The sequence below is a fragment of the Petromyzon marinus genome, chromosome 10, assembly GCF_048934315.1.
Source record: "Petromyzon marinus isolate PM22_M1 ecotype Great Lakes invasive population chromosome 10, UKy_Petmar_22M1.pri1.0, whole genome shotgun sequence".
NCBI classification, from domain to species: Eukaryota; Metazoa; Chordata; class Hyperoartia; order Petromyzontiformes; family Petromyzontidae; genus Petromyzon; species Petromyzon marinus.
In genome coordinates, this window is record NC_133676.1 from 3,669,559 (window position 1) to 3,697,333 (window position 27,775).

The following is a 27,775-nucleotide window of genomic DNA, read 5'->3' on the forward strand; positions in this document are numbered from 1 at the left end:
ATGTGGATGGCCTCATGAACAAATCTCTCATGGTAGCCGGTTGACTTGCAAAGAACCTCCATCTTGGAGAAGTCGATGTCATGTGAACCCACTGAATTATAACAGTGATCTGCAACGGCAGAAGAGTTCGTCCTACCGTGTTTCAAGTCAGCTTTATGTTCCCGGATGCGGTCCGAGATATGTCGTTTGGTTTCTCCAATGTAGTTGCTACCACAGAGGCACTTTAGTTTGTAAATGCCCTGGTACTGTATGTCTGGAACAGCATCTTTTACAGATGGAACCAGATCACGGATTTTATGTACTGTGTTGAATCGGACCTGGATCTTGTGTTTGTTCAGGATTTTGGAGATCTTTTTAGTGACCCCTGCAATGTAGGGTAAGGTGATGGTTTTGAGTGGCTCCTCAAGAGGATCCTTCTTCATGACTGGAGTGATGGCTTTGCCGATTGTGTAGTCGGAGTAACTATTAGCCCTGAGAGCCTGGTGTACGTGCTTGAGTTCACTGGCAATGTGTTCCTGGTCGGAAATGCATTGGGCTCTATGGTATAGAGTCTTGATGAGGGAGTTCTTCTGGGATGGATGGTGGTGGGAATCCGGTTTCAAGTAGGCATCTGTATGGGTAGCTTTTCTGTAGACAGAATGGCTCATTGAACCATCAGGTCTCCTTTTAATTAAGACATCCAAGAAGGGTAGCTTGCCATCGTTTTCGACCTCCATGGTAAATCTGATGGCTGGGTGTATGGAATTGATGTGGTCGAGAAATTGGTCTAGAGCAGGCTGGCCATGTGGCCAGATGACAAAAGTGTCATCTACGTACCTCTTCCATAAGGTCGGGCGTAGAGTGGCAGTCTGGATGGCGTCAGTTTCAAATTTTTCCATGAATACGTTGGCTACAACCGGAGACAGGGGGGAGCCCATTGGGGTGCCCTCTGTTTGTAGAAAGTTCCATTCCAGGTGAAGTATGTGTTGGTTAAGCAATGTCTCACCAGGGGGGGGTACATCAGTATGTAGTCATTGATGAACATGTATTTACACAAACTCAATTGATGTATCGATTGCCACGAATTGTTCTACAACATTGTACAATGATGTGTGCTATTAAGGGTCATTGCGCGAAACGTCGCATATTATATATTTATATTGAGTGTGTCCGAGGGTGTTTCTTCGTTATTTCTGCACCACTGCCAACGCAGCAGCAGCAGCAGCTGCAGCCGCAGACTCACCAGATAATTAGTTCAACATCGCTAGGTGTGGTTTAGGCGCATGGGTGGTTGACGCGGGGGCCCGGTTGAGAGGGAAGGAGGGGTGATGCAGCGGGGGTTGGGCGCCCTGAAAAGCCGGCTCGACCTCATTTACTCATCACAAGAAGCACTCAGTTGGGCGTCGCGGGCAAAGCAAAAAAATACTTAGAGAAAAATCAGTTTTTGTTTTCCTTTCGGAGAATGTTCGCGACGGCCTTCAAAGGATCGCTCCAGTCCAGGGTAGGTGAGCCGGTGCACGTGTGTGTGTGTTTGTGTGCGTGCGGACGTTAGAGGCAGCGAGCGCTGGGGAGGTGAAGATGGTGGGAGAGTTGTGGGTAGCAGCGGCGGCAGCAGATGAAGCTGGCACGCAGTGGCGGGAGATGAAGGGAGGAGAGAAACGTGGGCTGGAGGTGCCCCCCCCCTCTTCCCGCGCCGGTCCTGTCCGGCTCTTTGCTGTCCCGCCGCCGCGGCGGTGGTGGTCGGCGGCCTGCCACGTGCTGGAGGGTTGGGGTTGCCACTCGGTCGTCGCGTAAGCACCTCGCGAACAATGCGGTCCTCCTAGGCCAGTGGCTCTTAACCTGCTGGGGTGCCAGATGCCCTTTCTGGGGGTGCGAGACATGGGCAACATTTTTTTTAGAAGGTAAATAATCGAAGCGCAAATTAAGCACGGACACGTCGGTAAAACTACTTTGTTTCATCAAACCAATGTTTTTGTTAACGCTGCACTTTTTTTTCGATGGAGAACCAAAGGGGTGATACTGGGCTGCAGTAAAGGTTAAGAACCACTGTCCTAGGCTGTGATGTAGCGATGACGATGGTGGTGGTAATGATGATGATGGTGGTAATGATGACTATTACGAAAATTTTGATGGCGGTTATGACGGTGGCTTTAATGATTGAAAGCCAGGCACTATCCTATATTTAACCAGGAGATTAAATAAACCGACTCTTTCCAAGGTGATCACTGTGCGGGTGGTCGTGGTGATGATTTTGGTTGGTGGTGATCTTGTTAATGGTGGTGATGATGGCATTGCTAATGATGGTGGTGATGATTGATTGATTACAATGGTGAACGTTCCTCAGTCTTGTAGGCACATTTAGGACCAACATCCCAGCATCGCGTGTTAGGAGCAACGCGTGCATTTACGAAATTAGAACGTGCGTCGTTGTCTCGTTGGGTTTTCTCTGAATGTTCGTGAAATTTGCGGAACTCTTCCCCGGTGAGTCGCCGAGCGAAGTGCTGCGTTGCACGTGGGGCTTTTCATGATGGCTTTCGTGACACGTGTCCGTGGGGGGGGGGGGGGGGTGCTAAACTATAACTTGGGAAATATAATTCGGTGAGGCTGCTGCTGCTGCTGCGTTGGCCGTGGTGCACAAGCACAATCGACACACGCGCGCCAATAACATTGCGACGTTTGTCAATAACGCAACAGACGCCACCCTTGCTAATGAAGAAGGGCCATTGCCCGGAACGTCGGTGTTATTGACGAATGCCTTTCTGCCGCGCCACGTGAAGAAGCCGGCGACGAGTGAGGCGGCGCCCCGATCCCTGGATGGCGTCTTCTCTCCGCTTCCTCCTCTCGCTTCTGCAAATCCTCCCAACACCTGCTTATCCATAATCGCCACCGCCACCCGTGGCTTCCAGCGTCGAGTGTTGGAACCACGGTATTCGCCATTTAGGAAAATAACAAACGATTTTTTTCAGTTAATCAGAGGCCCACTGAGCTATTTAGTTGTTTTTTTTTTGTCGGAAGCGACCTGTCCACAAACAATAACTCAACGAAGTGGATTATCACGTGGAGATTTATAGCAGCCAAACACCCTACACGCGTGTTGATTCTAAATGTCGAGGGGAAAACCGGAGGACCTGGAGACAAATCCACACGACCATGGGGAGATTCATGCAAACTCCAAATATCCAATATGGGACCTTTCTTGCCAGTATCAAAATATAAGAATAGGTTTTGAGACTAGGCTCTAAAGAAAGCTGTCTCTGGTATGGACCAATCAGTTTCAAAGACAATGCATACATTACACTGTGTAACAAAAAAAATTCCTGGGTACCAAGTGTTATTTTCCAATTGCTTATGCCTCAAAAGTACAGAAACTGGCTATTATTCCCCCCAAACTTTGCTTTTGTGATAAGGACAGTGATATTTTGAAATGTACCTATTTTCAATGAGAAAACGTGGTGTGTATTTGCGTGATTCCTTCACATAAAGTCCTGGTCACAAAAGCAAAGTTTGTGAGGATAATAGCCATTTTCTGTACTTTTGAGGCATAAGCAATTAGAAAATAACACTTACTACCCAGAAAAAAATCGTGTTACATATTAATTATCAGAGCATGTGTTTTTGTTTCCATGTTCCCACAAGTACGTGTGTGGCTAATGCAGACAGGGTTCCTTGCAAAATGTTTGTTTGGTGTTTTAACGTCTTAACACCTGTTTTATTGCCAGAAAAGGTAAAACCTATTCTTATATCCAAAAGCGTTGGGGTTGGGTTCCAACTGACGGCCTTCAGTATACTAGGCAAGGAAGTTAACATTTCATTAATGGGAAATTTGAGACAAGCTGAAGTAGTGCGATTTGTGGCCATGCAACCCAAACTATGGACCGTATCATGAACTATACGAACTCTCTCTGCTGAAGCCCTCTCTAGTCGTGGAGAGCAGACTTCGACATTGGCATTTATCTCATGGACATATTGCTGCCGCCATCTTACGGTAGAATGGAATCGATCCACTGCTGGCTGAAGACCACCATCTCACGCCGTCGCCACCTCCACCCTCCCCCCCCCTTCCCACGATCCCGCGAGGCAACAATCCACCCAGCATCTGCACATGTTGTAATTTGATCGCTCCATCTCCCCGGTAGATGTACTCCTGGATTGTGATCCATTCCTTGGCCACCACTCTGTTATCAGTAACGATCGCCAGTCCTGGCCCAAGCCTGCTTTTCTTAACAGTTTGCATTCCTGCGTGTGGCAACCTCATCCACGTGTTTCTTTCTTTTGTGTCTCACTGCAATACTTAAGCGTGCATCTGTCTATACATTCTTCCTGGCGTTAGTTTTCAGTGCGCGTTTTTCTTTTTTTTCCATATAATATACCCGTTAATACAGTACATCAAAACTAGAACCACGCCGTACATCAAAACTAGAACCACGCCGTACATCAAAACTAAGAACCACGCAGTCGCGCGTTAGGCTTGATTCGTGCACGTCCACGTGGGCACGAGATGACACCGTGCCGTCATCGCAAGAGCCGTGAACCGGACAAGGGCCAAAGACGGCCCCGCTACTAAATTTGAGGTGTCATTCAAGCGCACACATCGCCGTCCCGACTCGCTGTCGCTCTTAAAATCCGGAGAGGAACCGCGTGACTAAAGAGCAATGTGTTTTCTTTGCGCGCTGTTTTAACAACGCGCAACATCCCTACCCTACACTTTACTCCTGTTCTTAGCCGCCAACGGTGCCACTGCAGGGCACGGCACAACCTCCCCCCCCCCCCCCCCATGTCTGCCACCCCCATATCTCATCCACCCCCAAATCTCATCATTCCAACCATTACCGATCCATCTCCCTTCTTCCCTCCATTGGTCTCCAGTCCATCGTCAAATTTGCCCGTCTCATCAATGAGACTTGTGCACACGCCTGTTTATTGTTGCACCATGCCCTGTCAGATTTTATATCCCTTTCTGAAAACCTCACCCTGCAATCAAGCACATATTTTGAATGCAATACCTCTCTTCTGAATACATGTATTGCCCATACCTTCAATTTCCCTTCTGAACACACATTTCTTCCTGCCTCAGCAGTCCGCCTGCTGTATTTTTTTCACCGGAAGACGACTGCTTGGGTTGCGATCGAAACGTCGTGATTTTTTTTCTACGTGACTTTACCGAAAGACCCAAAGTATGAATTCCTGCAGTCACGAAAGCTTTAAGTCAATAGACTTTTTAATAAGTGTCTTCTCCCATAACATCAGAGTGCAGCGCCACATTAAATACGCACTACAATGACAATAGTTTAAAGCGATTTGAAGCATGTTTTTTTGGGGGGGGGGCAGAGCTTTGTGACGTCATATTTGAGGGAGGGGGGGTCTGACTTTTTGTGACGCCGTGTGACGAAGTGGGGGGGGGGGTCAAAAATCGTCAAATCGCATGACGTCATTTACGGACGGCCCCTAATTAAATCTCTGATCTCGCAGCTGCGGTTAATGCACCGCTCGCCCTTGACATCCACTTCTGGATGCGTCTCGCTCCCTACCTCTTCCGGGCCGGGCGACCTCGAATCTGGGGGCTTCACCCCACGGCAGTGAGTGGCTGCAGCGGTGTGGCCACCATCTGGAGGCGTCTGAGAGTGCAGCTCAGCCGACTCTGTGAGGTTCCTGTCGCAGGGCCGGCGCTAGGGGGTGCTGCTGGGGTGGCCCCCTGCACCACCCGAATGTCCCTCTGCACCCCCCCCCCCCTTCGCACAACAGAACTGGATACCCCCCCCCTCTCTCTCCCCACCACACAATTGAGATGATCTGGCGCCGGGCATGGCTCACAGTCGCGTCTTCGTGTCTTTCTGCCAAAGCAAAGAAGACTCGGAATCATTTCTTTATGCTGGAGAAATACGATGAGCTGTGAAGCTGTTTTTTTCTCTCACAGATGTTGGGTCGGGCGTGCAAGTTTACTACGACAAAAAAATGCAACGAGAACCCGATATGAGTGCAAAGTATAGGAAAGGTAAACGAATGACAAAATAAATACCTTCAGAAGATAAAGTATACAAGTTCAAATTGCATAAGTACACCGATTTCCGAGATTGGGCTAGGCCGAAAAAACGTTCCCAGTGTTGGAGAATTTCAGAGCAGAGCCAGTGGTAGACCATCCATGTTCACATGGCAGAGACCAGGCCATCCACAGGACGAACACGTCGTGGTGAGTTACTGTTTTGTCCTCAAAGACACCGACTCGACTCGAATTTTTTTTTCCCCCATTGCATCCGCAGTTAACGGGTGTAATCTGTAACGATTACATTCGATGACTCAACCCCGATTCCTTAAGATCAGCACATACTCATCGCGTGTGTAAAAATCGACGTCTTTTTAATACGTAGCATGTGTCACGATATGTTAGATAATGTGCTAACATCACCCCCTCCGGCCACCAGAGGTCCGAAACATTCGCCCCATGTAACAAAATTTATCTCTCCATCAATCGCGACACTGAACTACACCCGTGCGCCTTTTGGCGTCATCTGGTCCAACACCACGTGAGACTAGGCTCTAAGGAGAGCTGTCTCGGGTGTGGACCAATCAATTTCAAGGACAGTGCATACATTATCAGTTATGTTTTTTATTTGCATTCCGACCGCAGGTATTGTGGTCAATGCAAACATGACTCCTTGTAAAAAAAAAGGTGTCAGTTTTGTTGCCAAATAAAAGGGTAAAACAATTTTCATATTTTTCTACTGGCAAAGGAGGTTCCAATGGTACATCCGTTAAGAGAGCATGGCGATGGAGGTGGGGGCTGGGTAGTATTGTAGCAATGTCCTTTAGCCAGGAACGGCCTCGCTGAGTCTCCAGAAACATTTTCGGGAGTGTCTTTGCCACATTTGGACGTCTGTCTAATTCCGTTGAGGGGGGAGACGCTCCAAACGCCGCACAGGCGGATTCAAGAATCCCATTTACCGAACTGCCATGGTCGGAATTCGAGCGCTGAGACAATCTGGGTTCAGATGGCCTTCACGGAGCTGTTGCTAGAGGCTCGCGTCCGGAGTCTAACCCTGGATATGGATGGTCCGTCGTGACCGGCAACGGTTATAAATAAACCAAGTGATTGCAGAGCGCGTGCAAAACATCACGGGCATTAGTAAACACGGATTTCCCCGTATAATTTAAAATTGGCCCAGTTTAAATGTTAAAAGTTTACCCGGAGAGGCATTAATGTGCACTTGGGGAGTTAATGAGTAATTTATATTTACCGTGTAACATTTTAGTCACGCCGGCCCAAATTAAGGTAGAGAGGCCTGCGGTGGTGGGTGACCATGGCTCGAAAGCTCCTCCCACATCCATCGTCGCCACTGGATTACAACGGGAAAATAAAGAGTTGGCCGACCGTTCAAGGTGATGATGGTGGTCGCCGTTCTTCAGAGCGAAGACTGTTGTCTTTTTACTGTTGGGAGATCGCGCGTTGAGAGAACGGCGGAAGGGCATTGAGGAGACTGGGAAGCGTTAAGAAAAATATCCTGATTTTTAAATTGACACGAAAGCAGTTGAAGATCAAGTAAAACGCTGCATAAGAGAAACGGCGTTAGAAAGACGATCTATTCAATGCCGGGATAAATGATAACTTTTTTTTATAAACTTGAAGCTGCAACATATCCCGTATGACACTTACAGACTCGCCTGTCTCCTATGCAACGAATAAACATGCGCCGTTCATTTCTACGCAGCTCTTGAGAAGTGGTCACGTAGATGACTCGTAGACTCTCACGATGTACGTAAGACTCGTGCAGAGATACGTACGACTTGCATTGCGAATTCTCTCACCGACGTCTTAAGCCGCGATGTCATTTTCGATCGAAAGCTAATTTCTTTAAAACGGCTTTTCGTGTTTAGTTCAAGGCCGTAGCCATAGAGTCTACATTGGGGGGGGATCAAATCATTGAGGGGGGTTCCCCCCCCAGAAAAAAATCAAAATTTTTAAATAATTTCCTGCCTAAAATATAAAAAAATTCACTCGCACATGGGATGGACTTTTTGTTTATTTTTTTTACAAAAATGTCTAATAGTGTTATTGTATTACATTGCTCTGTTTTTTTCTTTCTTTACCTTTTCTTGTTTCATTGTATGTAATGGCAGAGATTAGGAATTAATAAAGTACAACCATAACCACAATCATGTAAACAGAAATCTATTTTATAGCAATATATTGGGGGGGGGGGGGGACATTTTCATCATTTGAATATATATATTATAATTACGACCTTGGTTGAGTTTGTCCTTCCCTCCGATTAACATTGTTTGGCTACGTACGGTGCGGAAGAAGTTCTACATACGCGTACATACATTGTCGAATGTGTCGATGACGAGAAAATCCCATCGTGACAGGGAAATGACGCAGGCCGGAAAACCCCGTGTTTCAAACCTCGTCGACGCGACATAAATCCACACTATCGCATCGCGATGGAGAGCGGCTGTTCGTAGGTGAGCTCGAGTCTCACTTGCGAACATCTGCCTATAATTAAGGTGCCAAACTAACACCGGTTGTTGGCTGAAACTAACCACAGCATACACAGTGATACACACTCTTATGACAAGATAGTGAGTACGGGATAGGGTTGGAGGCCAGAGCTTTTGCAGGTGACGGAAGTCCATAACGCGCCGTAATTGATGCGCGACCGCCCGCCCCCCCGCCCCCCCCCCCGCTGATCGGATGAGCGCGCACGGCTTTTTGTGAAGGCTCCGGGTTTCGCGCCTCGCACCGCTCTTGAAGGCGTCGAGGAAGAAGACGAAGACTCCTGGTTCGTGGCTGTCGCTGGCTTGTGGCACAACAGCTGTGCACCGCCCGCCAGCAGCAGCAGCAGCAGGTCGTCTGGGTCCGTGGCCCCTGTGGAACGCGGCTGTCGATGTGACTGACAAAAGGACGGAAAAGTCGCGGAGGGGGGGGGGGGCTGTTGTTTTCACGGCGAGGCTCGCTGCACGGTATGTTTGTATTTTTATAGGCGTGTATGCATTATTTAATTCTTTAAGCTATTTGGTTGACTGGGTGCTTTGCTATCCCAACACGTTTAACCGCATAGTAGAGGGGTTTTTTTTTGGTTAGATTGTGTAAATTACCCGACAGCCAAATAGTAAGGTTTGTCACGTAACCAAAAGATGCAAATTCGTGACCGAGTTCAGCACACCGGTGTGTTGGCGAATAAACCCACAACATTTACTTTTCGATTACGACGTTTCGCCGGCAATCACACCTAGTAGCCTCATCAGGCGACAGCCAGAATAGTAATGTACTCAGAAATTACAATCGATCCCTATTATTAGTTGGGTCATTCACAGTTAATCAAAATGCATAATCTGTAGATTATGTAAACTATGTAGATTATGTATGTACATTACCGACCGCACGTTTACGCGATCTCACCCTAAAGAAACCTCTTATGGATAATACCGGTCGCGAAACGTGCCCATGCCAGTCGTTACCACATGGGCATGTTCATGGGCAGCTTCCACCGTGAGGATTTGTGAGGGGGGGGCGACGACATTCCTCATTCTCACTACCACACTGTCCAAAGCAGCAGCGATAGAGAGGCCATGGACAAACGTGACCGTCGACCTGCATAGTGTGGCCAGGCTGCTTGGTGTGGTCACCGCAAAACAGGGCCTCCTGCCTGGGCGCTGGAGACACGTCCGCGTGCTTTGCAGGCTGCCCCATTGCATTACAACTGAAGTGATGTACAAGCGCACACAGAAGTTCACCCTCTCTATTGCGAGCGCCAACTACCGCGCTTGCAATAGAAGCTGCAACGCACGATGTGTAGTCCTTGGCGTTGGTCCGAGTGCAGGACTTGAGTGGATTACGACTCGACTCGGCCACCGCTCTCCTCCGTTCTCTTCATTTGGCGCACCTTTCTTGCCAGCAGGGCAAATTATAAACTCGCCTGCTTTTTGTCATCGCGCCTTCACCACCGGTTCGCCAACACCACCACACCTCTGCCTCGCTGCTCTCGTCTCTCTGCTTCGCATACCAAAGGGGGGTCTCAAACTGTTACAGCCTCACGTCACTATACCTACACGATACACCACTACTATACACTACACTTACAGCCTCACGTCGCTTCTCTGCTGTCGCCCCCTCGGTGTGGAACTCTCTCCCTTAGCACAATCCGCAACGTCAAATGCCCTCTGACTTTCAAGAAACATCTGAAGGCCTTCGCTCTCTGCTTGGTCAGGTTTCTCGAGCAGCCCTGAGCTTGGCTCCACGCCTCTGAGTTGTCGACTTGTCTGCAAAATCTGGGCGCGGTAGAAATGTCATCATTATTATTGAGTTTATTTTACCACGTAATGACCCTTGTGGCTCAAACCTGGTCCCTCCACGGGAACACACGGGCGAGGAGTTCCATTATAGGTCAGCGGAAAGAAGGACTTTAAATTGAGCGAGAGAAGGGGCAATATTAGGAATGTCGATTTTTAAGAACCAGGATAGCAAATGCAATAAAAAAAGACTGAGATGGAGCTGAGTGTGACATGTAGCGAGTAAAGATATCCGATGAGAAGATGGGCAACATTGGCGATGGACTGGAGGCCAATGGAGGGAGGAGGAAAAGGTGGTGGATTGGTAATGGATGGACTGAGGAGATTTGGGGGTGGCAGACATTGAGGGGCAGGCCCTGTGCCCAGCCGTGGCACCGTTGGCGGCTAAGAAAACGGGGGTAAAGTGTCGGGTAGGGGCATGTGGATTTGTGGCGTTGTTAAATCGTCTCGTGAAAGAAATCGCATCGCTTTGTATAGTCACGCGGTTCCCCTCCGGCTCTAGAGGCCCCAATGGCTGTGCCGCTGATGGGGATTTCTTGGCCGTTTCTCGTGCAGCCCTGGCTGGTCGGTACGACGGGCCGTGGTGTGGGCCATGGTGCAGGCAAAGATTCAGGGGGGAGGGATCCCCCCCCCCTCTCTCTCTCCCACCAGCACCATTCTGGGCCCGTGGACCCTGGTGGAGTTGCGCCGCCTGCACACCCAGTAGCCACGCAGTTGTGTCCGACCACGCGTCCCCCCCCCACTGCCCAGAAAACAATGCGAGGCGGCGAAAAACGTTTAACGAGATTCAGCCCAGAGGCGGGGCGGCTATGACCGCGAAGCGCCGTGTATCCCCAGGGCCTTTAGTGCGTCTCTGAAACGTTAATGTGGTTTTACGAGCTCCCTAGCTAAATAGGCACGCTCATCGTGCGTGCAGCGTTTCTGCGTGTGTGTGTGTGCGTGTGTTCGCGCAGTTATGTCTGAAGCTGTGCGTGTTGCAGCTGTGCGTGTGAGTGAGTGCAGATAGAACTCGGCGACACGGGTTCGATTCCCGCTCACGGCTAACACCAGTGGCAATTATCTGAACTGGTCCTGCGCCTCCCCTAGGTCGACTCTGCCTCAAACGAGGCCCAGGTGCGGTGTGTAAATATCGCCGCATATAACCCACTCCCTCGTGTGTAGCCGTGTGTGTGTGCAGCCGTGTGTGTGTGTGCAGCCGTGTGTGTGTGTGCAGCCGTGTGGGTGTGCAGCCGTGTGTGTCCACGGGACGGCAGAGGCATGTCGACTATCTGCTTGCTTTGTCCGCGATTGTCCGCGTGAGTGGACATTTGAGGAAGCACCAACTTAACGTTCTTTCGTAATATAAAGATTCCCCTGTGTTCGTTTTTTTTTAGTCTGTCATAGAGAGATGTTTTAAACCACATTTTTGTTCATTGACGTGATTCATAGTGATGTAATAATAAATAATTAAATATGCTCGTCAATCGACTAACACTGCCTTCAAACACGTTGCCCGGTGGTGCATAATTCACAATAACTCGGCACACGCATCGGTAAGGGAGATCAAAACATACTTTCTCTTTACGGCATTATTTTGAGAATCGCTTTGTCAAAGAGGATCAACTCAAACCGCAAGGTTACAGTGCGCGTGGGTTGAGCGGTGTGGGGCACAGTGGTTTGAACGGCGCAGAACGATGTCAACCACAGGTGTAATTCCTGGCCCTGCGGCTAACGTCGGTAGGGAATGATATCGGAACTGGCCTTGGGACCCCCCCCCTCCTCCCCCCACACCGCCTCTCCACGCCACAACAACAACGGCCCCTTGCCACGAAGTGGCGGTGTCGTCACCACGGCGGTTGTGCCAGGCCATGTGCACTTTTAAGGCCACGTGAAGTTTCGAACTGCCCGCTTGCAAGTCACGGGACAGACCCAGGTGCCATGAGTTGACTTGTATCTAGGATTTTATGAAGCGCTTTTGTCATTGCGCTTTACAAGGATTATATATTCTACATTAGTATTGGCTGATGGGGGAAAAAGATGGGATTTGAGTGATGGGGATGGCAAGGAAGGGTGACGATAGGGAAAGGGAGGGGGCGAGGTTAGGAAGGAGAAGGAGGAGGGTGGTTAAGGTTTTGAGGAAATTTTACAAAGAAGAGAAGGAGAGAGCGGCTAATGAGAGAGGCGGAGAGAGCTGCATTCAGCTGTAAACGCGGCACCATTTCCGCAGCCGCGCCCGATTGACATGACTGGCCGATGCACCACCTGTGCCTCATACTGTATTAACTTGCTGTGATTTAGCTGCCCGGCGCTCTGCTCGCTGTTGTGAGCGTCACTCCTCTGTTCTAAGTTGTTGCTGGAGGGCGACTGCCTCCAACTGCCCAGTAGCATCCTTCATGAGCCTCCTCCACGAGCCTCCACATAGGCCGATCTTGACACCACCGGTACAAGTCAACGGCAAATCCACCCAGCTCCACATCCTCTTGTATCATATCACTTGATCTATTCTGTAGCACATGCCGCGCCAGTTTAGCCCCCTCTATCCGGCAGAATAAAAGCTGGTTTAAGCATGTGGTGGCTGGACATGCGGGCTACATGACCCAGCAAATGCAGCCTTGCCTGCCGGAGGAGCTTACCGATGGGACTTTGTTTAAATGTTTTGAGGATTTGTGAGCTCCTCACGCAATCCAGCCTGTTTAAACCCAGGATGGATCGTAGGCAGGCCATACTGAATGTTTCTCACCGATGAAGAAAGGGGGGTTGGGTCCACATTTCAAAAGCATAGAGAAGGGAGAGCGTGGCCATGGCCAAGAAGACCCGAAGCTTCGTGTGGAGCGAGGGACCAGGTAGTTTCCATACAGCGTTATGCAGCCAATGAAAAGGTAATGCCACTCGACAGATTCGGAGTGAGACCTCTGCTGTCAAACCGGAGGTGGTCATAAGCACACTGCCCAGGTATGGAAAACTTTCCACTCTATCCACAACTCCCCTATCACCAATGGGGAGTTGAAGAGGTCGGAGTGTTTGGCACAACAAACCCATGCTGGTGCTTAGTTTTGGAGGGGCTCATGGTAAGGCCCCACCTCTTAGTAGCATGCTTCAGATCTAGCAGTAGCGCCTCCAACTCCTCCTTTGAGTTAGCAGCAATCGTCAGATCATCAGCACACATAACATGGTTGACCAATAGGGAGCCATCCCTCCACCGCACCTGGGCATCAATCGGCCTCCCTTTCTATCTGTACCAGATGGACATTCCTCAGTTACAGCCAATGAAAGTTTTTCAAACTGTCGTCGAAAAATATGTTTTAACAATGTGGGAGCAAGAGGACATTCCTGTCGCACCCCAAGGCAAACAAGGAATGGCTCCGACTCCCGGCCATGTAGCTTTACCCGGGCCTGCCCACCATCATGCCAGTCCTTCTTGACGGTGGGCAGAGAGTCTCCACCCACACTTTCAACAATCCCCACTCGCCTGTGTTATGAAGTACGGTCAAACAAACTCCACAACTGACACCGTGTGGGGAGACCAATCGGAAGTCGATTAACAAATGGCTCTAAATTATCATAATTATTATAATTGTCTTGGTTCATGATCAGACACGCAAACCCAGGCTATACCAGACAGTGCAATGCCGTCAGAACACTGCAACTGACGTGAAAAGTTGTTTTTATTTGCATGAGAGCAGTGTTTTAGCTTACAGATCGAGTCTCTCCGATTGCCCTCGGTCCATGCCCAATTATGGCCAACACACGACACCATCCACCAGGGAATAAATCGGCTGCGCCAACGCAGTTCGGAGGGCCTTAATGGCCGGTTTGTTCGGTCAGTCGCTTGGCTGGTTCCTGGAGAGTGGGTGGGTGGATGGGGGGGGGGGGGGCAGCAGGATGCGGTGGGGTCAATTTGGAGTGATCCGGAGTGCGTGTGCGTGCGTGCGCCAGTTGCGCACGCACGGGGAAGCCGGGGGAGCAGCCAGAACCTGACATGTGGGCCCTATCACCGAGCCATCTCCTGAATGGTGGGGTGTGGTGTGGAGGAGGAGGAGGAGGAGGAGGCGGCGGCGGGCGGGCGGGTGAGCGGGTGGAGGAAGCGGCCAGTGCTGCCATGGGGGTTCCTTTGTTGCCGCCGCCAGTCAAGACCTGCGACTTGCCCCGTCCGCACGGAGTTCTGCCGAGGCAGCGGAGGCAGGCGCACCGGTGGCCACGACCGCTGCCGGGAGGAGGAGGGCTTGTCGTGGCTTCTGACGGCAGAGGGTTGCTTTGCCCCTGCTGCCCCGGTTGCTGCCGCCTTCCTCGCTGGTGACCGTTGCTGGTTGTTCCAAGCCGTGCTCCTGTTTGGAATTTGCTGGGATCGGTCCGAGAGGCAAGTTTTTTTGTTTTGTTATTTTTTTCCTTTCTTCAAATGTGTTGCCGTAAAATTCGTATATATATTTTTTGTTTGCAATAAGAAGTTGTTTATTCGGTTCATTGATTTCGTGAATCGAAATTACAATAAGAATAATATACAGCCCTTTGTCAAGCCATTGCTGGATGCCGTGTTGGTCGTGGGTTTTTGCCCGAGCCTGCTTTGTGATGTTGGTTGAGGGTCGGTTCAAATGTCACTCTCCCGTGTCCAGCACGTGTGTCCAGGATCGTGGGTCTCTTTTGATGCCCACGTACGTCGCTGTGCATTGGCGCAGCGCTTGTTTCGGGACGCAGCTGAAACCTTTTCCGCTGTGTGGCTTTGAGGTTTTACGGCGCGTTTCTGCCGACTTGGCACGGGAGAGTTTATCGCGTGAATCTTGCCAGAGCGTTTCACTGCGGCGACTGCGTCGGGGAAGCTGCAACGCGAATTTAAATAATTTTTGCTTCGTGTGTAGTTCGCGCAGGGTTCCGCCTTGACCGCTTGAATCGTCTGTCCTTGTCGAGCATCACGGCTGAACCCAAACTGCCGTGGCCATTGTTCATGGGCTCGGTAGCCTCGGGGCAGGCTCGGCAAACGGCAGCCAGAGAGGCCGCCGCCACCACCACCACCAATTACAGTCGGGGAAGCCGGTGAGATTACAACCTAGCGCGGCGAGGAAGCGTCCCGGTAAACACTCCAAAGAATCCACCGGGGCTCGGCAACTTGTCACAACATGACACCAGTTGCATACCTGGCCAGTCCGCACACACCTCGGCACGGAGGTGGCACCTGGGTTATAGTAGATAGGCTTACCTCGACCAGACAACAACTTTACCGCCGCTTCCAACAATGCGGTTCCTTCCGCTGCAGGAGCTGACACTCGCCGATGGGGTTGGGAGTGGTGCGTGTGTTCACTGGCGGAGCCAGTGGGGGGGAGGGGGCACGGATGATTGAGGTTTATTAGTAAAAAATCGGCATTTTGCGACCCCCACTGCCACTGTGAAGCATATTAATATGTGCCAGGGACTCTATGAGATGATAGGACAATAGCCTGAGTCCATACTTGGCAATAAGTAACGGCAAAGCAGTTATAAGTGACTCAGAATTGTGCGCAGTCGCGTATACAGTACACGACTTCCCTGAAGGTATTCACCTTCAGCGAGCGCGATGCCGATCACACACGGTTTGAATTCGACCCTCGATCGCACACGCATCGAATAAAAAGCAAGGGACAAGTCCTTACTTACTAACAACTCCCCCCACCTGAAAATCCTGGCTCCGCCATTGCGTGTGTTGCTTTGGAGTGTCGGTGCAGTCTGGGTAGGCACGCATAATATAGCAACCCACGGCTGGATGGTGGGTCCATACATCCCATGTGAGCCGTGGGGGCTGTTTGACCGCACTGGGCGGTGCGGATTGGCGAAAGCGGAGAGCATAGAATTACAGTACAACCAATGGTGTTGTTGCACTGCCCTCTGCCGCGCACGTCGCTCCACAGCCCATAACACCTGTCTTTGTGTCGTGGTTGACCATCCAAGTGCTATCCAGGATCAAGCCTCTGTTTCGTTTCTGAGATCTGATGAGATTGGGGTGCACTGCGGGTGATTTGGCCACAGGCTGTATCGGTTTACAGTGTGAATAGTTTTACAAGGCAAGTTGTGAGAGTAGGGTTTGTTTCTGTTGCTATTGCCTCTAAAAATAAATAAAAATCTCAGACTTCCTCTCAAGGGGGATCCTCGAGTCAAGACAACCCACACGGCCACCGATGAGCACGAGACCGAGTCCACGCACAGCTTGGTCTTCTCTCCCCTCAGTTGGTCACAGTTTCAGGGTAAAATATAAACCTTCAGTACATAATCGTACAAACCCAAGTCTCTGTTGGTTTTTGTGTCGAACCACAGAGCTATCAAAATAATCGGATTCCAGGGCAAGGGTCAAGGTGACGAGTAAACACGTAACTGGGAGTTTGCAAACAACAACAACAACAACGAAAGTGAATATGGCAAGGATTTCCAGCCGGGACACACGGCAATGAGATAACGCAAATCACGTGAACAAGGTCACCGTTGACGGCCGAGGAAAGCGCTCGGTCAGGATCGACCCAAGTCCAACGCGGTTCCTAGATGGATCGTCCGGAACGTCCAGACTCCAAGTGCTTTGTCACGGACGCAGGGGCTGGGGCCTCAGCTCGCAGGCCTCGGACACGGGCCCCGAGCGGGCCCGCAAGGGTCGCAGACCCGCAGGGCGCAGACGCGGGTCGAGCGGGGCGGCACACAAATTTATCCGGGAGGAATCCAATGAGCTACGAAGTGCTTTCTCACAGACGTTCAATTTGTTAAACTCGCGCAATATTTACGCTCGTTGATCGGTGGAGAAACTGGCAGCCCTTTTTACGTTATGTAAAGCCGGTGGTCGGCTCTCTGTGTAGCGCGTGCCTCGTCTCCGTAGCCGTGTTTCAAGCTGCGATGGCTTTGTGCTGCGGCAAGGCTTGCAGTGAAAATTCTTCTCCCGGTGGCAGTTTTGTCAGTTTTGTCTGTGTGGGTTTTGACGGCTTTGTGTGTATACGGGCGTGTGCCTGTGTGTGCCTGCCCGCTCACGGCCAACACCAGTGACGAGCATCTGAACCGCTCCTGGGCCTCTCCTAGGTTGACTCGGACTCAAATGAGTACCTGGTGTGATGTATGAGCATCGCCACTAGGGAAACAAAGGCGGCCGGGCATGGTGTTGGCCACCCACCCCCTTGTGTGCCGTGCCAGCCTTCATAGGTGCTCGCTATAACAGCACATGCCCCAACAGTCTGTTAAGGCTACACGGGGGATCTTTGTGTGCATGCCAAAAAATGCTTCTGTTTTTCACTTCTAAGGAAAACCGATTGAGCGTGCATTGTTTGTCGGTGTGCGTGGCGACATGTAGGTGTGTGTGTGTGTGTGCGAGAGCGCCAATATGTGTAGGTATCGGAATGTGCATGTGGGCTGCATGTGTGCGTGAAGGAGAGCGCTTGCATCTGCAGGTCGCAGAGGAGCGCTGAAAGAGAAATGAAACTGCTCCGGTGCACTTCTGGCTTGGCACACCATGCGAGGTAGAGGCTGTGGATTTGTGGCAGCCGGGTCTGGCCGTTCAGCTCTTCTGGAAGTTCTTTCTTGGCCATCGGCTGCCAGGCGCCTCCTCAAACCCCAACGGACGTATAATTGAGGGAAGGAGCTCAAAAACATTGATTTTATTTCGCGAATTCTGCCATTGTCACGGCTCCTAGGTCTGTGGGTTTCATGCGGGGAACCCACCGGTAAACACCATGGTGGGTTTTAGGCATCGTGAGTGAGCGTGCTTTCCTGCACAATCAGATACCATCAACAAAAACACTAAGTAAATATTTTGGCAACGGTTAATCGGGCAGCGACATTCAGACCCAGACATTTTGTAAATAACTGCCTCCCCAGCGCGATCTGGAAGCCCAACTACACTATTCGGAGCACAGTGCTGTGAGAATCGCCACATCCTAGAAGCCTGCACAGTGCTGGGCATGGTCAGAGCCCACATAGGTGGACTCGGCCTTCTGTTGCACTCCTGATAGGAACTGACCTGGAATGTCTCCGTGTGCAAGGTGCATTCTGCTGACACCACAGGTCTTCTTTTCCAGCATCTGATTAGATCTGATACGAGGATGAAGGCCAAGGCAAAGTGCCCAATCGCACGCTCGCTTGATCTCTCTCTCTCTCTTTCTCCCGCCGGTAATTTTCCGCAATTGCCACATGCTGCTCCTTATTGTTTGAAATAAATGCCTCCTAAAACAACATGTACAAGCACAAAACAATTGCGCAATGCTGTGTCCTTTGTTTTGGGGTACCCATATCATCTACACAGGGCTTAGTTTCTCTTGGGCTGGTGAGGGGCGAGCCCGGGACTGGTTCGGCTTTAACTTCCCACTGGTCTTAACCAAGGCCCGGGAATGGAACTCGGGCCGCCAGGCTCACGGCGCAGCGCACGAACTGCTGCGTCGTGAACCCACTGCTCTCATTTCGTAAATGAGAGTCAGAAAATTCCTCTCGGTGAGAAGTTTGTGTCAAGGTGAAGCACACTCGTGCGGCCGTGTCTCTGCTGAGGCTCGCCCCAGGTTCGGTTGACGTGGAGGTCGCGTGGGTCTTATTGGGTGTGGTGTCACGGTTCGGACTAATTGAGGCTGACCGAAGTGGTTTTTCGAGGTGAGCGCTGAGCTGGCACCATGCAGCCGCCTGTGAAATGAAGCATTCATCATCATCATCGATTTAAAAACTTTAACGCACAAACCTACACGAGAGGTGTGGGGTACGAGCCCTTCATCTCGCGGTGCCTGCAGCGCAATTGGGGTAACATTGGAAATACTCCTTTTGGACATTTTCTCAAAGCAGTGTGCTGCTGCTGCTGCTATTCTTGTTGTCCGCAGACCGGGAGTTTGTCCGCGAATCTCCCGCCGTGCCTCGTGGACGCGGAGGGCGACCCCGACGCGATGGCGACCCGGGGCCGGCGCGTGGGCGCCATGGAACCGCCGGCGTTCGTGCTGCCCCCTCGGAACGTACGCTCCACGCTGTGGGGTCGTGCCCTCTTCAGCTGCACGGTGTGTGGCGTCGCTCGCACGGCTCACGGCGCTTGTTGGGGTTTATTTTGCCAGGCGCTCGATATTCTTCGTCGGATATTTTATAGGACTCCGTTTTTTTTTTACTCTATTGACTTATTAGTCTCATTCGTATCGCGAGGTACACTGGATGTGGAGTGCCAGGGCACGGAAATATTTATCAGGTCACCAACCCGAGGGAAGTTTCCCCCTGTGTTTCATTGAAGTAAAATGCAAAATACCTTCAGTCTGTTTTTAAAGGTTCGGGTGATCAGAAGCGGTAGACGAGTGTTCATCAATTAAAGTTGATTATTACAGCCACGGTACGTTCATGAAATCGAGTGTTTTAAAAACTGTCAATTCGTCAAGAGCGCAGATCCATATTAATTGTTACCTTTCAGAAAATGACAAATTCACCAAAGATACAAAAGACAAGGAAACAACACAAATGAGATGGTAAAAATTTGACAAAAAAAAATAATTGTTGAATTGGTTGGTGACCCCCCGACATGGGCCGATCAGCTGGCTGTGTGTGTGTGTGTGATTGAAGGTTTAACATGCCCACTGAGTGACAGGGACGATGGTAACTATTGCACCATCGCAACCAAACACGGGTGTGTGGTTGTAGCCGATGGTGGGAGCGGCAATCTGCGGTGAGTCTGGTCGCGCGACCGGGCGAGTCTGGGCAGGCCCGGACCGCCACTCGGCAAGCGCGCAGCTCGCGTCAAGGATGGCCTCGTCCTTTCGCCAACGCCAGGAAGATGCTGCGCTGAGCAGCCCAGCTCTGGTGGTGTTACCCTCAAGTGGCAAGCGATGCAGCTTGCCGAAACAAACCGGCAAGCTGAAAAACCAATGGGATTCCGATGCAGATCCGGTTTTCGTGGAGATGGGAGCTGAAGTTTCTGCTTCAGTGCGTGTGGGCGCACATGCAGGCTTGTGCTTGCGTGTTCACCAATGGCTCTTTTTGTCACCACCACTCACGGTTCTAATGAGAGACTCTGTCGCCAACCGGTTTTGTAAATTGTTACCAGAAACGCGCGCCCGCATTCTGCTGTTGTCTAGTCGTGCCGTCGTCGTGCGTGGCTGATGAAGGAAGCTTCTGCGTGCCAAACATTTTTTTTCGCGCGCTAAATAGTTTCTGGACGATTATACGGGTTTGTTTACCAAAAGCAAAAAGATTGATTTTGAGTGAAAGCCAAGCACCCCTTGGCTGCGAGCCATAGTCCTACTTATAGCCGCTTGTAAACAACGTAAATGGCGGGGATGTTATTCGATGGGGATGCGAGTTTGCCCAAGAGATGGGACGGCAAGCATCACTGCAAGAAGGCGACTACATGGCAGTACAATAATTAGTTTATTTAAATGTAAGTCACTTTTGCCTTCCAATTTAAGCGCAACGAGAGCATAAGGTGACCGACTTCCCCCGCATCAGGGTAAAAACAGCTGCAGTTGTCTGTGGCCTGTCATCTTAAGTTTCATGCTGTAATCAGAGTGTGCGCTGGCAAGTCTATAGAATGTTGGGGAGGAGGGGGGGTGCGGTGGGTTTTGGGAGACACCGAGCTCCCTGGGTTTACGACTTCGCGGGGAGGAGGGGGGAACGGCACGTCGGTCCTCTCTCAGCACTGGCCGCTATTTAGCCCAGAGGATCGGTCGACGTTCTACTGCCCCCCCCCCCCCACCGGCCACAAATCACGAACCCCCGCAGGCACTGAGAAGACGACGACGATGGTGGCAGTCGGCGCCCGTGGCTCCGTTCATCCTTGAGCTTCGCGGATCGGCCGTGCGAATCGCGGCCTTGATCCCGTCGCTGGTGCCTCCTTCGGGCGAAGGCTTTCGGTGGCCCGTGTCGAGGATGTCCTGTGATCGCTTCTCCAGATTGTTCCGTTCTCCTGCACGATCAGGACCCCCCCCCCACCCCTCCCACCACACCTCTGGCTCCAACCCAGCAATGCCCTCCTTCTGGGTCCGTTCTCAGAACTGCAGGGGACACTGGCCCAGCCCCAGCAGTCAGTCATATGGACATCGCCTAAGATCTGTGCTGTTTGATACAGAGCGTGGCATGCTTCCAATATACATTGTGTATTTCTATATATGTGGCGTTGTATCTGATAGATACATACATACACAGTGTATGCATATGTGTGTATCAGATAGATATAAACGCATATGCCTACACTGTCTGTTTATGTATATAAGAGATATGACACCTGCATATAATTTAAATTATATATAGGCATCATGATGCCGTCCGTATCACTCTTTCCCATGTTGAATATAATTTGCATAAACGTATTTGGCACGGGTAGAAAATATATTTAGGCTTGAGACATTTGCCTACGGAATGAGACTGTAGGTTAGTCAATTACTTACCTAAGGAATGCTGCCTGAATAATATTTGGCAAATTCTATTAATGAGTTTTTTTTTTACGTGGGAGAAACCCAACTTACCCAGAAAATACCCACAAGCATGGACATGCAACGTTCATGGGGTTTCACACGGATGGATTCAAGAATGCACTCGTGTCTTGCTATCTGCTGTCCACATCCGGAGCCGAAGCTTACACTTCCTGATGCTCCAAAGCGGTGATCTGCCTTCCAAGTAAAAACTCTGCTTAAAAGCTGCTGAGCTTCTGAACTTGTGCAGTCAAAATACTCGCCCAGATGCAATGAGCTCCGGGGCGCTCGGAGTGATTTGGTCGTGGATGGCGGTAATGGAGGATCAAATTTGATGGAAAATGTCTCTGCATTCACTCCTGCCTCTTTCCACCCCTTGCCTTCCACATTTTTTTGCTTCCGGCCCCTCGGCGCTCAAAAACCAAAATGAAAGCAAAAGCACTCGATTGCTTGTGCGCACTTTCTTAACAAAAAGTGAACCTTCTTAAAAACCGCTGTCGTTTTTTCACCGCGCGTTTTTCTCACCCCCCTCCCTGCTCCCCGTCGCTTTCTCGCCCCCGCCGCCAGGTGGGCGGGAGTCCTGAGCCCACGGTCACCTGGTGGCACGACGGGGTGGCCCTGACGAGCGGCGGCCGCGTATGTGCCCAGCGCTCGCGCCCCGGGGCCTACAGCCTGGAGATCCGAGGCCTCGTGGCCGCCGACGCCGGCCGGTACGAGTGCGAGGCCTCCAACGACGCCGGCAGCTGCCGCCTCGCGGTGCAGCTCACCGTCGAGGGTGAGGGTTGCCTTGGGGCATTGCCGCCACCGCTGGCTACTGCCTACGCCACCACCCCCACCACTGCAGCCACAAACCGCCTTCGGCGTATTCATGAGGGTCAAATTGAACGTGGATCGTCGGGTGTCAACTGCGAGGGAAACTTCCTCCTGTATTGGTGAGGAACGGAGCGAGGTTTGATCGAGGCGACTGTGCCCGCGTTGCCATAGCGATGCTCGACAACGGTGGCATGGTTGTCGAGTACGCAGACGGCGTAGCTGCTCTCTGCACCAGAACCCGTGGGAACCGGGCTACCCATCTTCCCCCGGAAAATGCACTCTTGTGTACGCACGTAGAAATGGACGAACCCAATAGCAGATTGTACACGGACAGCAGGCAATAGACAGCATCCTCTGCAACTAGATCGGACAATTGATAATTATGGATCGGCTGAATGTGCCAGGCACACACGGGCAACACCGCCAACAATCCTGCACCGTTTCAGTCCAGCCCGTGGACCTAGCTTGACGTGGGGCTATGTTGGGCATCGATGGCTCTGCTGCAATAATTTCTGGCTATACTAGGAGAGGGTGGGTGGTGGTCGAGCGGGGTGGGGGTTCAGCAGGCAGGGGGGTGGGGGCAGTGGGGGGTGAGGGGAGGGGAAGTCGTGCTGCTTGTCAGCAGAGTTGGCAGTGAGTGTACTCCTGTCAGCGTAAAGGGCATGTTGGGGGCGGGAGGGAGTTTAGGGAGGGGAAGGCGGTGGGGTATCAAACGGGTCGCGTAACGAGGTTGTGGTGACGAGGTGCTGCTCCGTGTAACCCCGCAGATCCGAGGTCTCCGACGTCTCCGACGTCTCTGACATCACAGCAACAAGAAGCCAAGGAGCCCAGGTAATGAGACGGAGTCCAGGCCGAGTTGGCGCGAGCGAGCAGGTCGCTGTGTGCGTGGAGTACGCGCGGTGTGACCCGCATCCTTTTTCGCACTCGCTCTTGGTGTCAGAATTATGACCAACTCTTCGCTGTGCTCTAACATTCACAGACCAGTCGGCGTTTCACTGGTTCTCTGACCCGGTGTTTAGTCTGCGCCTCGCTCCCAATCATTATCGAGTCCGTGTTCCACTGTCTCGCTCATTATCTAGGCCATCGGTATTTCCTGTGTGGGTCATTCGGCCGCAGTATACCACGCATGTGGGCGTGAAAGACAAATGTGGCCGCCCCATTCACCCGCAAGGCCCCGGAGAGGACGGCTGCATTGCCTACGAGGGGTTTATGGCCACATCCACTGTACCACGGGGATCCTTGGCCAATGAAGCCCAGGATGATGATAGCCACCACAAGTGGGAGCGTGGCCTCCATTGCGGAGCCGTTTCTACCCTGGCGTGAGCGCTCGCAGGTGCCGCAGCACCAACCAGGGAGCGGCAGCGCGTGGCTTGCTGGCGTGGATGCGTGGGTAACTGGTGGGGATCGGAGGGGGGGTGGTCTGGAGCCGGCGCTGATACCGTTTGCCTGGTGACGAGCGCGCTGACATGCGGGTGGGAGGGTTCCATAATGTTTACCTGCGACTGGTGACGCTACCCGTGCACCGCGACGAACTTTGGAATGGAGTAAAAAAACACGCTGCCACACTTGAAACGGGAGTCGGTGTGTCGTGCTTACGCAAGCGGTGTTTTTATCTTCCACCTTGCTCCTTCCCATGCCCCCCTGCGAGTAAATCGACGCGTCCCGTGCACACGCTGCACGCACGCGAACGAGCGTAAAGCATAACTCGGTGGTGGTATTAATAAATCTGTGTGTGTGTAACGCGCTCGAGAGGGTCTGCCTGAGCTGGGAGACGTGGAGACCGGATTCTCTTCCACTTTATTCGATTTTTGTCAGAACTTTGCCGAAGCCTCCAAAGGCGCGACGCGTTTCGGCCACGTGACTCTGCCCTCCCCCCCCCTCGTACTGTTTACTTCGGACCGTTGCGTTCCATCGCAGTAAGCAAAAGAAGAAAAAGAAAAAATGGCAGCGAAATGGTGGGGTTCTTGTAGAAAATCTCCCGATGTTATGGATTCCGCCATAACGCACAGTGTAGTGCGTGCGTCACGCTCGCAGCAGTCCGCATGTCTGCACGGCATGAGTAGATGCAAACTGACGCGCTGCAAAAACATTTGTCGAGCAACTCTAATGATTTTGCAAGGGCAACGCAGCTCCATTAGGGAAAGGGGGCGAGCAAATAAGTAAATATATAAATGATAAATAAATAAAACGAGCCGCGCTCCCTTTAATAGGTCATGTGTTATCTCTCGGCGCGAGCTCTCCGCCGGCCCGCTTGCCGCCCCATGCCCCCCGCCCTCACCTTCTGCCGCCGCTCCCCTCTCCCCGCTGCCCAGGCCACTCGATGCCAAACTTCACCGCAGCGAAGTCCTCCAGACGCTCTGGCAGGAGTCTCCCCCTCGCTTCGCACAGAAGCCGAGCGGCGCGCTTGTGAAGGAGGGCGGCACGGCGCGTTTCTCTTGCCGGCCCACGGGCAGGCCGAGCCCCACGGTCGCGTGGCACAGGGTGAGTGGGGTCTGCTTATATACTACCCGCCCCCCCCCCCCCCCCCCCGCTCACTCTTTATCCACTGCCACATTCGAGCTGTAACGGGGCCGCCGTGCAGAGCCAGCCCTGTGCGGTTCAGGGAGTCGCAAGGTTGTTTCTCTGCTGCAGGACACGAGCCGTCGTGCGGGTGATGATGTCAACTTGGGTGAAGTGCGCCGTCTGATTGCGGTGTGCGGCTAAAATTCCGAGTCCCTGTCCTTGGTCCTGCTGGGATTCAAAGCAAATTGGTGGCACGGTTTTGGTTCTGGCTCTGCTTGCCTCCTAATAGCTGGTGGAGAAACCACCCATACCGTGAGGGCCCCCAATTTGGTGTGCGGGCGGTGCAACTTTTAGCAGGGGGCCCCTGCCAAACACGCTGCAACAACGCTTGGAAATTCCTCCGCTCGGGAAGAGAGCGGAGGAATCGTGAATCCTTAACAGTTCTGGATCGTCATTAAAATGGATCAAGAGGAGACTCCACACAGTCGGGTCTCGGCTTTATGGCCCTTGTCTCCATTAAGTGGTGCACCTGGTGAATGCCACCTGCTTTGAATGAGTTGCACCTGGTGAATGCCACCTGCTTTGAATGATTATTCCAAAATCGGGCCATTTGCCTGCACATTATAATTTCTCACTTCAGTTGACTTCATTCCGTTTTAAATTATTTCATATTTGTTTGCGCTCCCCTGCCTCGGCCGCTGAAGTGGAAGTTCCGCGTGCAGTCAAAATTAATCCAGGGAAGGAAAACGTCCTTCTGACTGCAAGCGTGACCCATTTTTTTTGTCCTTGTGTTCTGAATCTTTCAGCCGTACGCATTGCACAATGAAGCTTGGGTGCCATCCAATTTTTGTTGCGCAAACAAATATTAAAAATAAATATACATAATATTCCTAAGATAAAATAAACAACTGTACGATTCTGTGGGACAACAGATCGGACTCTTGATTTACAAGGACACAGACCCCATGCTTGCTTGAGCCTGGCCCTCCATGCTAGCCAAGCGGCGTGTGTTCGAACGCGATAGCCCACGCCTGACGTAACGACGCTCGAAACAAAAGCCCCCTTCAGCGAACCCGCGTCACGCTCTCATTTAAATCCTAGATCGTCTTCACTTAAAATGATCACCCGGTCCCCAGGGACCGCTTGCCTGCACACGAGAGTTAAAACTAATGACGACGACGACAAAAAAAACAACAACGGCACCCTCTATTCCTTAATTGCTGCTTCTGGGCCGCCCTGTGACCTCCAACCGGACAGCGAGGCACTGCAGACCGCCCTCTCGGCGCCGGTTGTGATGCGTGCACCGCGGATTTGTCTCGGTGCCGGCAGAGCGGCGTGGAGCTGACCCCCGGCGGACGGGTCGCGTCGGGAGAGGCGGACGGCGTGCACTGGCTGGCGGTGTCCGACGTCGGCGCCGGTGATGCCGGCAGCTACGCCTGCGTCCTCGCCAACGCTGCCGGCACAGTGAGCGCCAGCGCCGAGCTGCGCTTCCAAGGTAACCCACGGCCACCGGTGCTCAGTGCCGCACCCGTCTGGGGTTTAGTAGGGGCCGTGGGGTAGGGGGGGGTCACCTCGCGACTTTGCTTCGTGTTGCGTAACCAGCGAGCGTGGCCGTACGTGCATCTGTGCTGCTCTCACGGGAGGGACATCAAAGGATTCAGGGGGGGGGTGGGACGTGAGGTTGGGACTGAATGAACGAGCTTGATGATGGATTGGATGTGCCGATTTCAAAGGTGCAGCGTGCGTGGTGGCGGTGTTTTTACGGTAGCTGAGGCCCGGTGCAATCAGGCAACTGCCAGGTGAGTTTAGGAGCTTTTGGGGGGTGTCACGTGGCAGGTCAGCTTCAGGGCATTGGCTATCGAGGTGCGAGGGCCCAGGTGGAGCAGGAGATCCAGTGGGTCCCGTGAGCTAGCCGACTTGCCGTCGTTTGATGGCCCAGACGGGTTCCGTTCGCGAGCGGGGGTGGGAAGGGAGCGAGAGAGGGAGCTGGTGAGATGCTGAGAGACATCCCCTGGGGCGATGTTGGCACGAACTCGGTTGCAACACTGCTGCTGCTGCCACCATGAAATCCGCACCGGTTGCTCTGGTGCTCCTGGGCCTTTCCCACACCGCGGCGTGTCCACGCTTTTATATTTGTCGCCTTTTTTTTAACAGCTCGCCTCATCCCCCACGCTCGCTGCTGGAAATCGGGCCATTGGTCGAGAACGCGTGTGCAGCAAACAAAAAACACGACATTTTTCTTGTTTGGTCGCGGCACGGAAAGAAATAGGGAGGAAGCGCCGGATGATGAACGGACGCCCATTCGGCCGCAGCAGAAGATTCGTTGCCGAATGAAACCGTGGCTCTTGTTTGGCCGTGGGCGGCCGCGTGCGGTGGCGACCGAGCGTGCGACAGCTCTGTTTCCCAAACCCCCAACGCCACCACCCCCCCCCCCCCTGCCGGAGATTGATGCCAGACACGGCCGTGGGGGGGGGGGGGGGCCCTCTGCTTCCCCTGAGGTCGGTGTCCTTGTTTACCGACCCACTGGAATTGACTGGAATGAATGTCTGCCCCCACCTCTTCCCCTCCCTGCCACCCCCCCCCCCCCCCCAAACTCTCGGGCACCCTCGCTCTCGGCTCGCTCGCTCACGTGGGCTGCAGGGCAGCGACTCGGAGGGTTCTAATTTTGGGGACGTATTTGTTTCGTTCTTTATATAGGGCACAAAAGGGTGTTGTTTGAGATTCTCGCTTGCAGACTTTCATCTACGTGGTGCTACTCCAAGCGTGCAGTCGCACACCGATCCTGTCCGGCAGTGATAGACCGACCGCACGCACACACACACGTGCACACGCGTGCACGTTGCTCGTGGGTTCAAAGA

General features: G+C 52.2%; 1 protein-coding gene across 4 annotated transcripts in view; it reads left to right on the forward strand.

Moving 5' to 3' along the window:
* Positions 1 to 1,295: 1,295 nt before the first annotated feature.
* LOC116941089 (uncharacterized) overlaps positions 1,296 to 27,775 on the forward strand; it is a 45,468-nt gene continuing 18,988 nt past the window's right edge. For 2 of the 4 annotated variants that reach the window (XM_032951708.2, XM_032951709.2), the window contains exons 1-6: positions 1,296 to 1,480; positions 19,041 to 19,211; positions 22,170 to 22,377; positions 23,183 to 23,246; positions 24,728 to 24,896; positions 26,247 to 26,412. In XM_032951708.2, the coding sequence (XP_032807599.1) occupies positions 1,442 to 1,480; positions 19,041 to 19,211; positions 22,170 to 22,377; positions 23,183 to 23,246; positions 24,728 to 24,896; positions 26,247 to 26,412 (817 nt within the window). In that variant the 5' untranslated portion in view covers positions 1,296 to 1,441. Of the gene's footprint in view, positions 1,481 to 8,715; positions 8,935 to 14,344; positions 14,600 to 19,040; positions 19,212 to 22,169; positions 22,378 to 23,182; positions 23,247 to 24,727; positions 24,897 to 26,246; positions 26,413 to 27,775 lie in introns of those variants that run through there. The other 2 variants (XM_076066058.1, XM_076066057.1) reach the window with 2 other exon arrangements.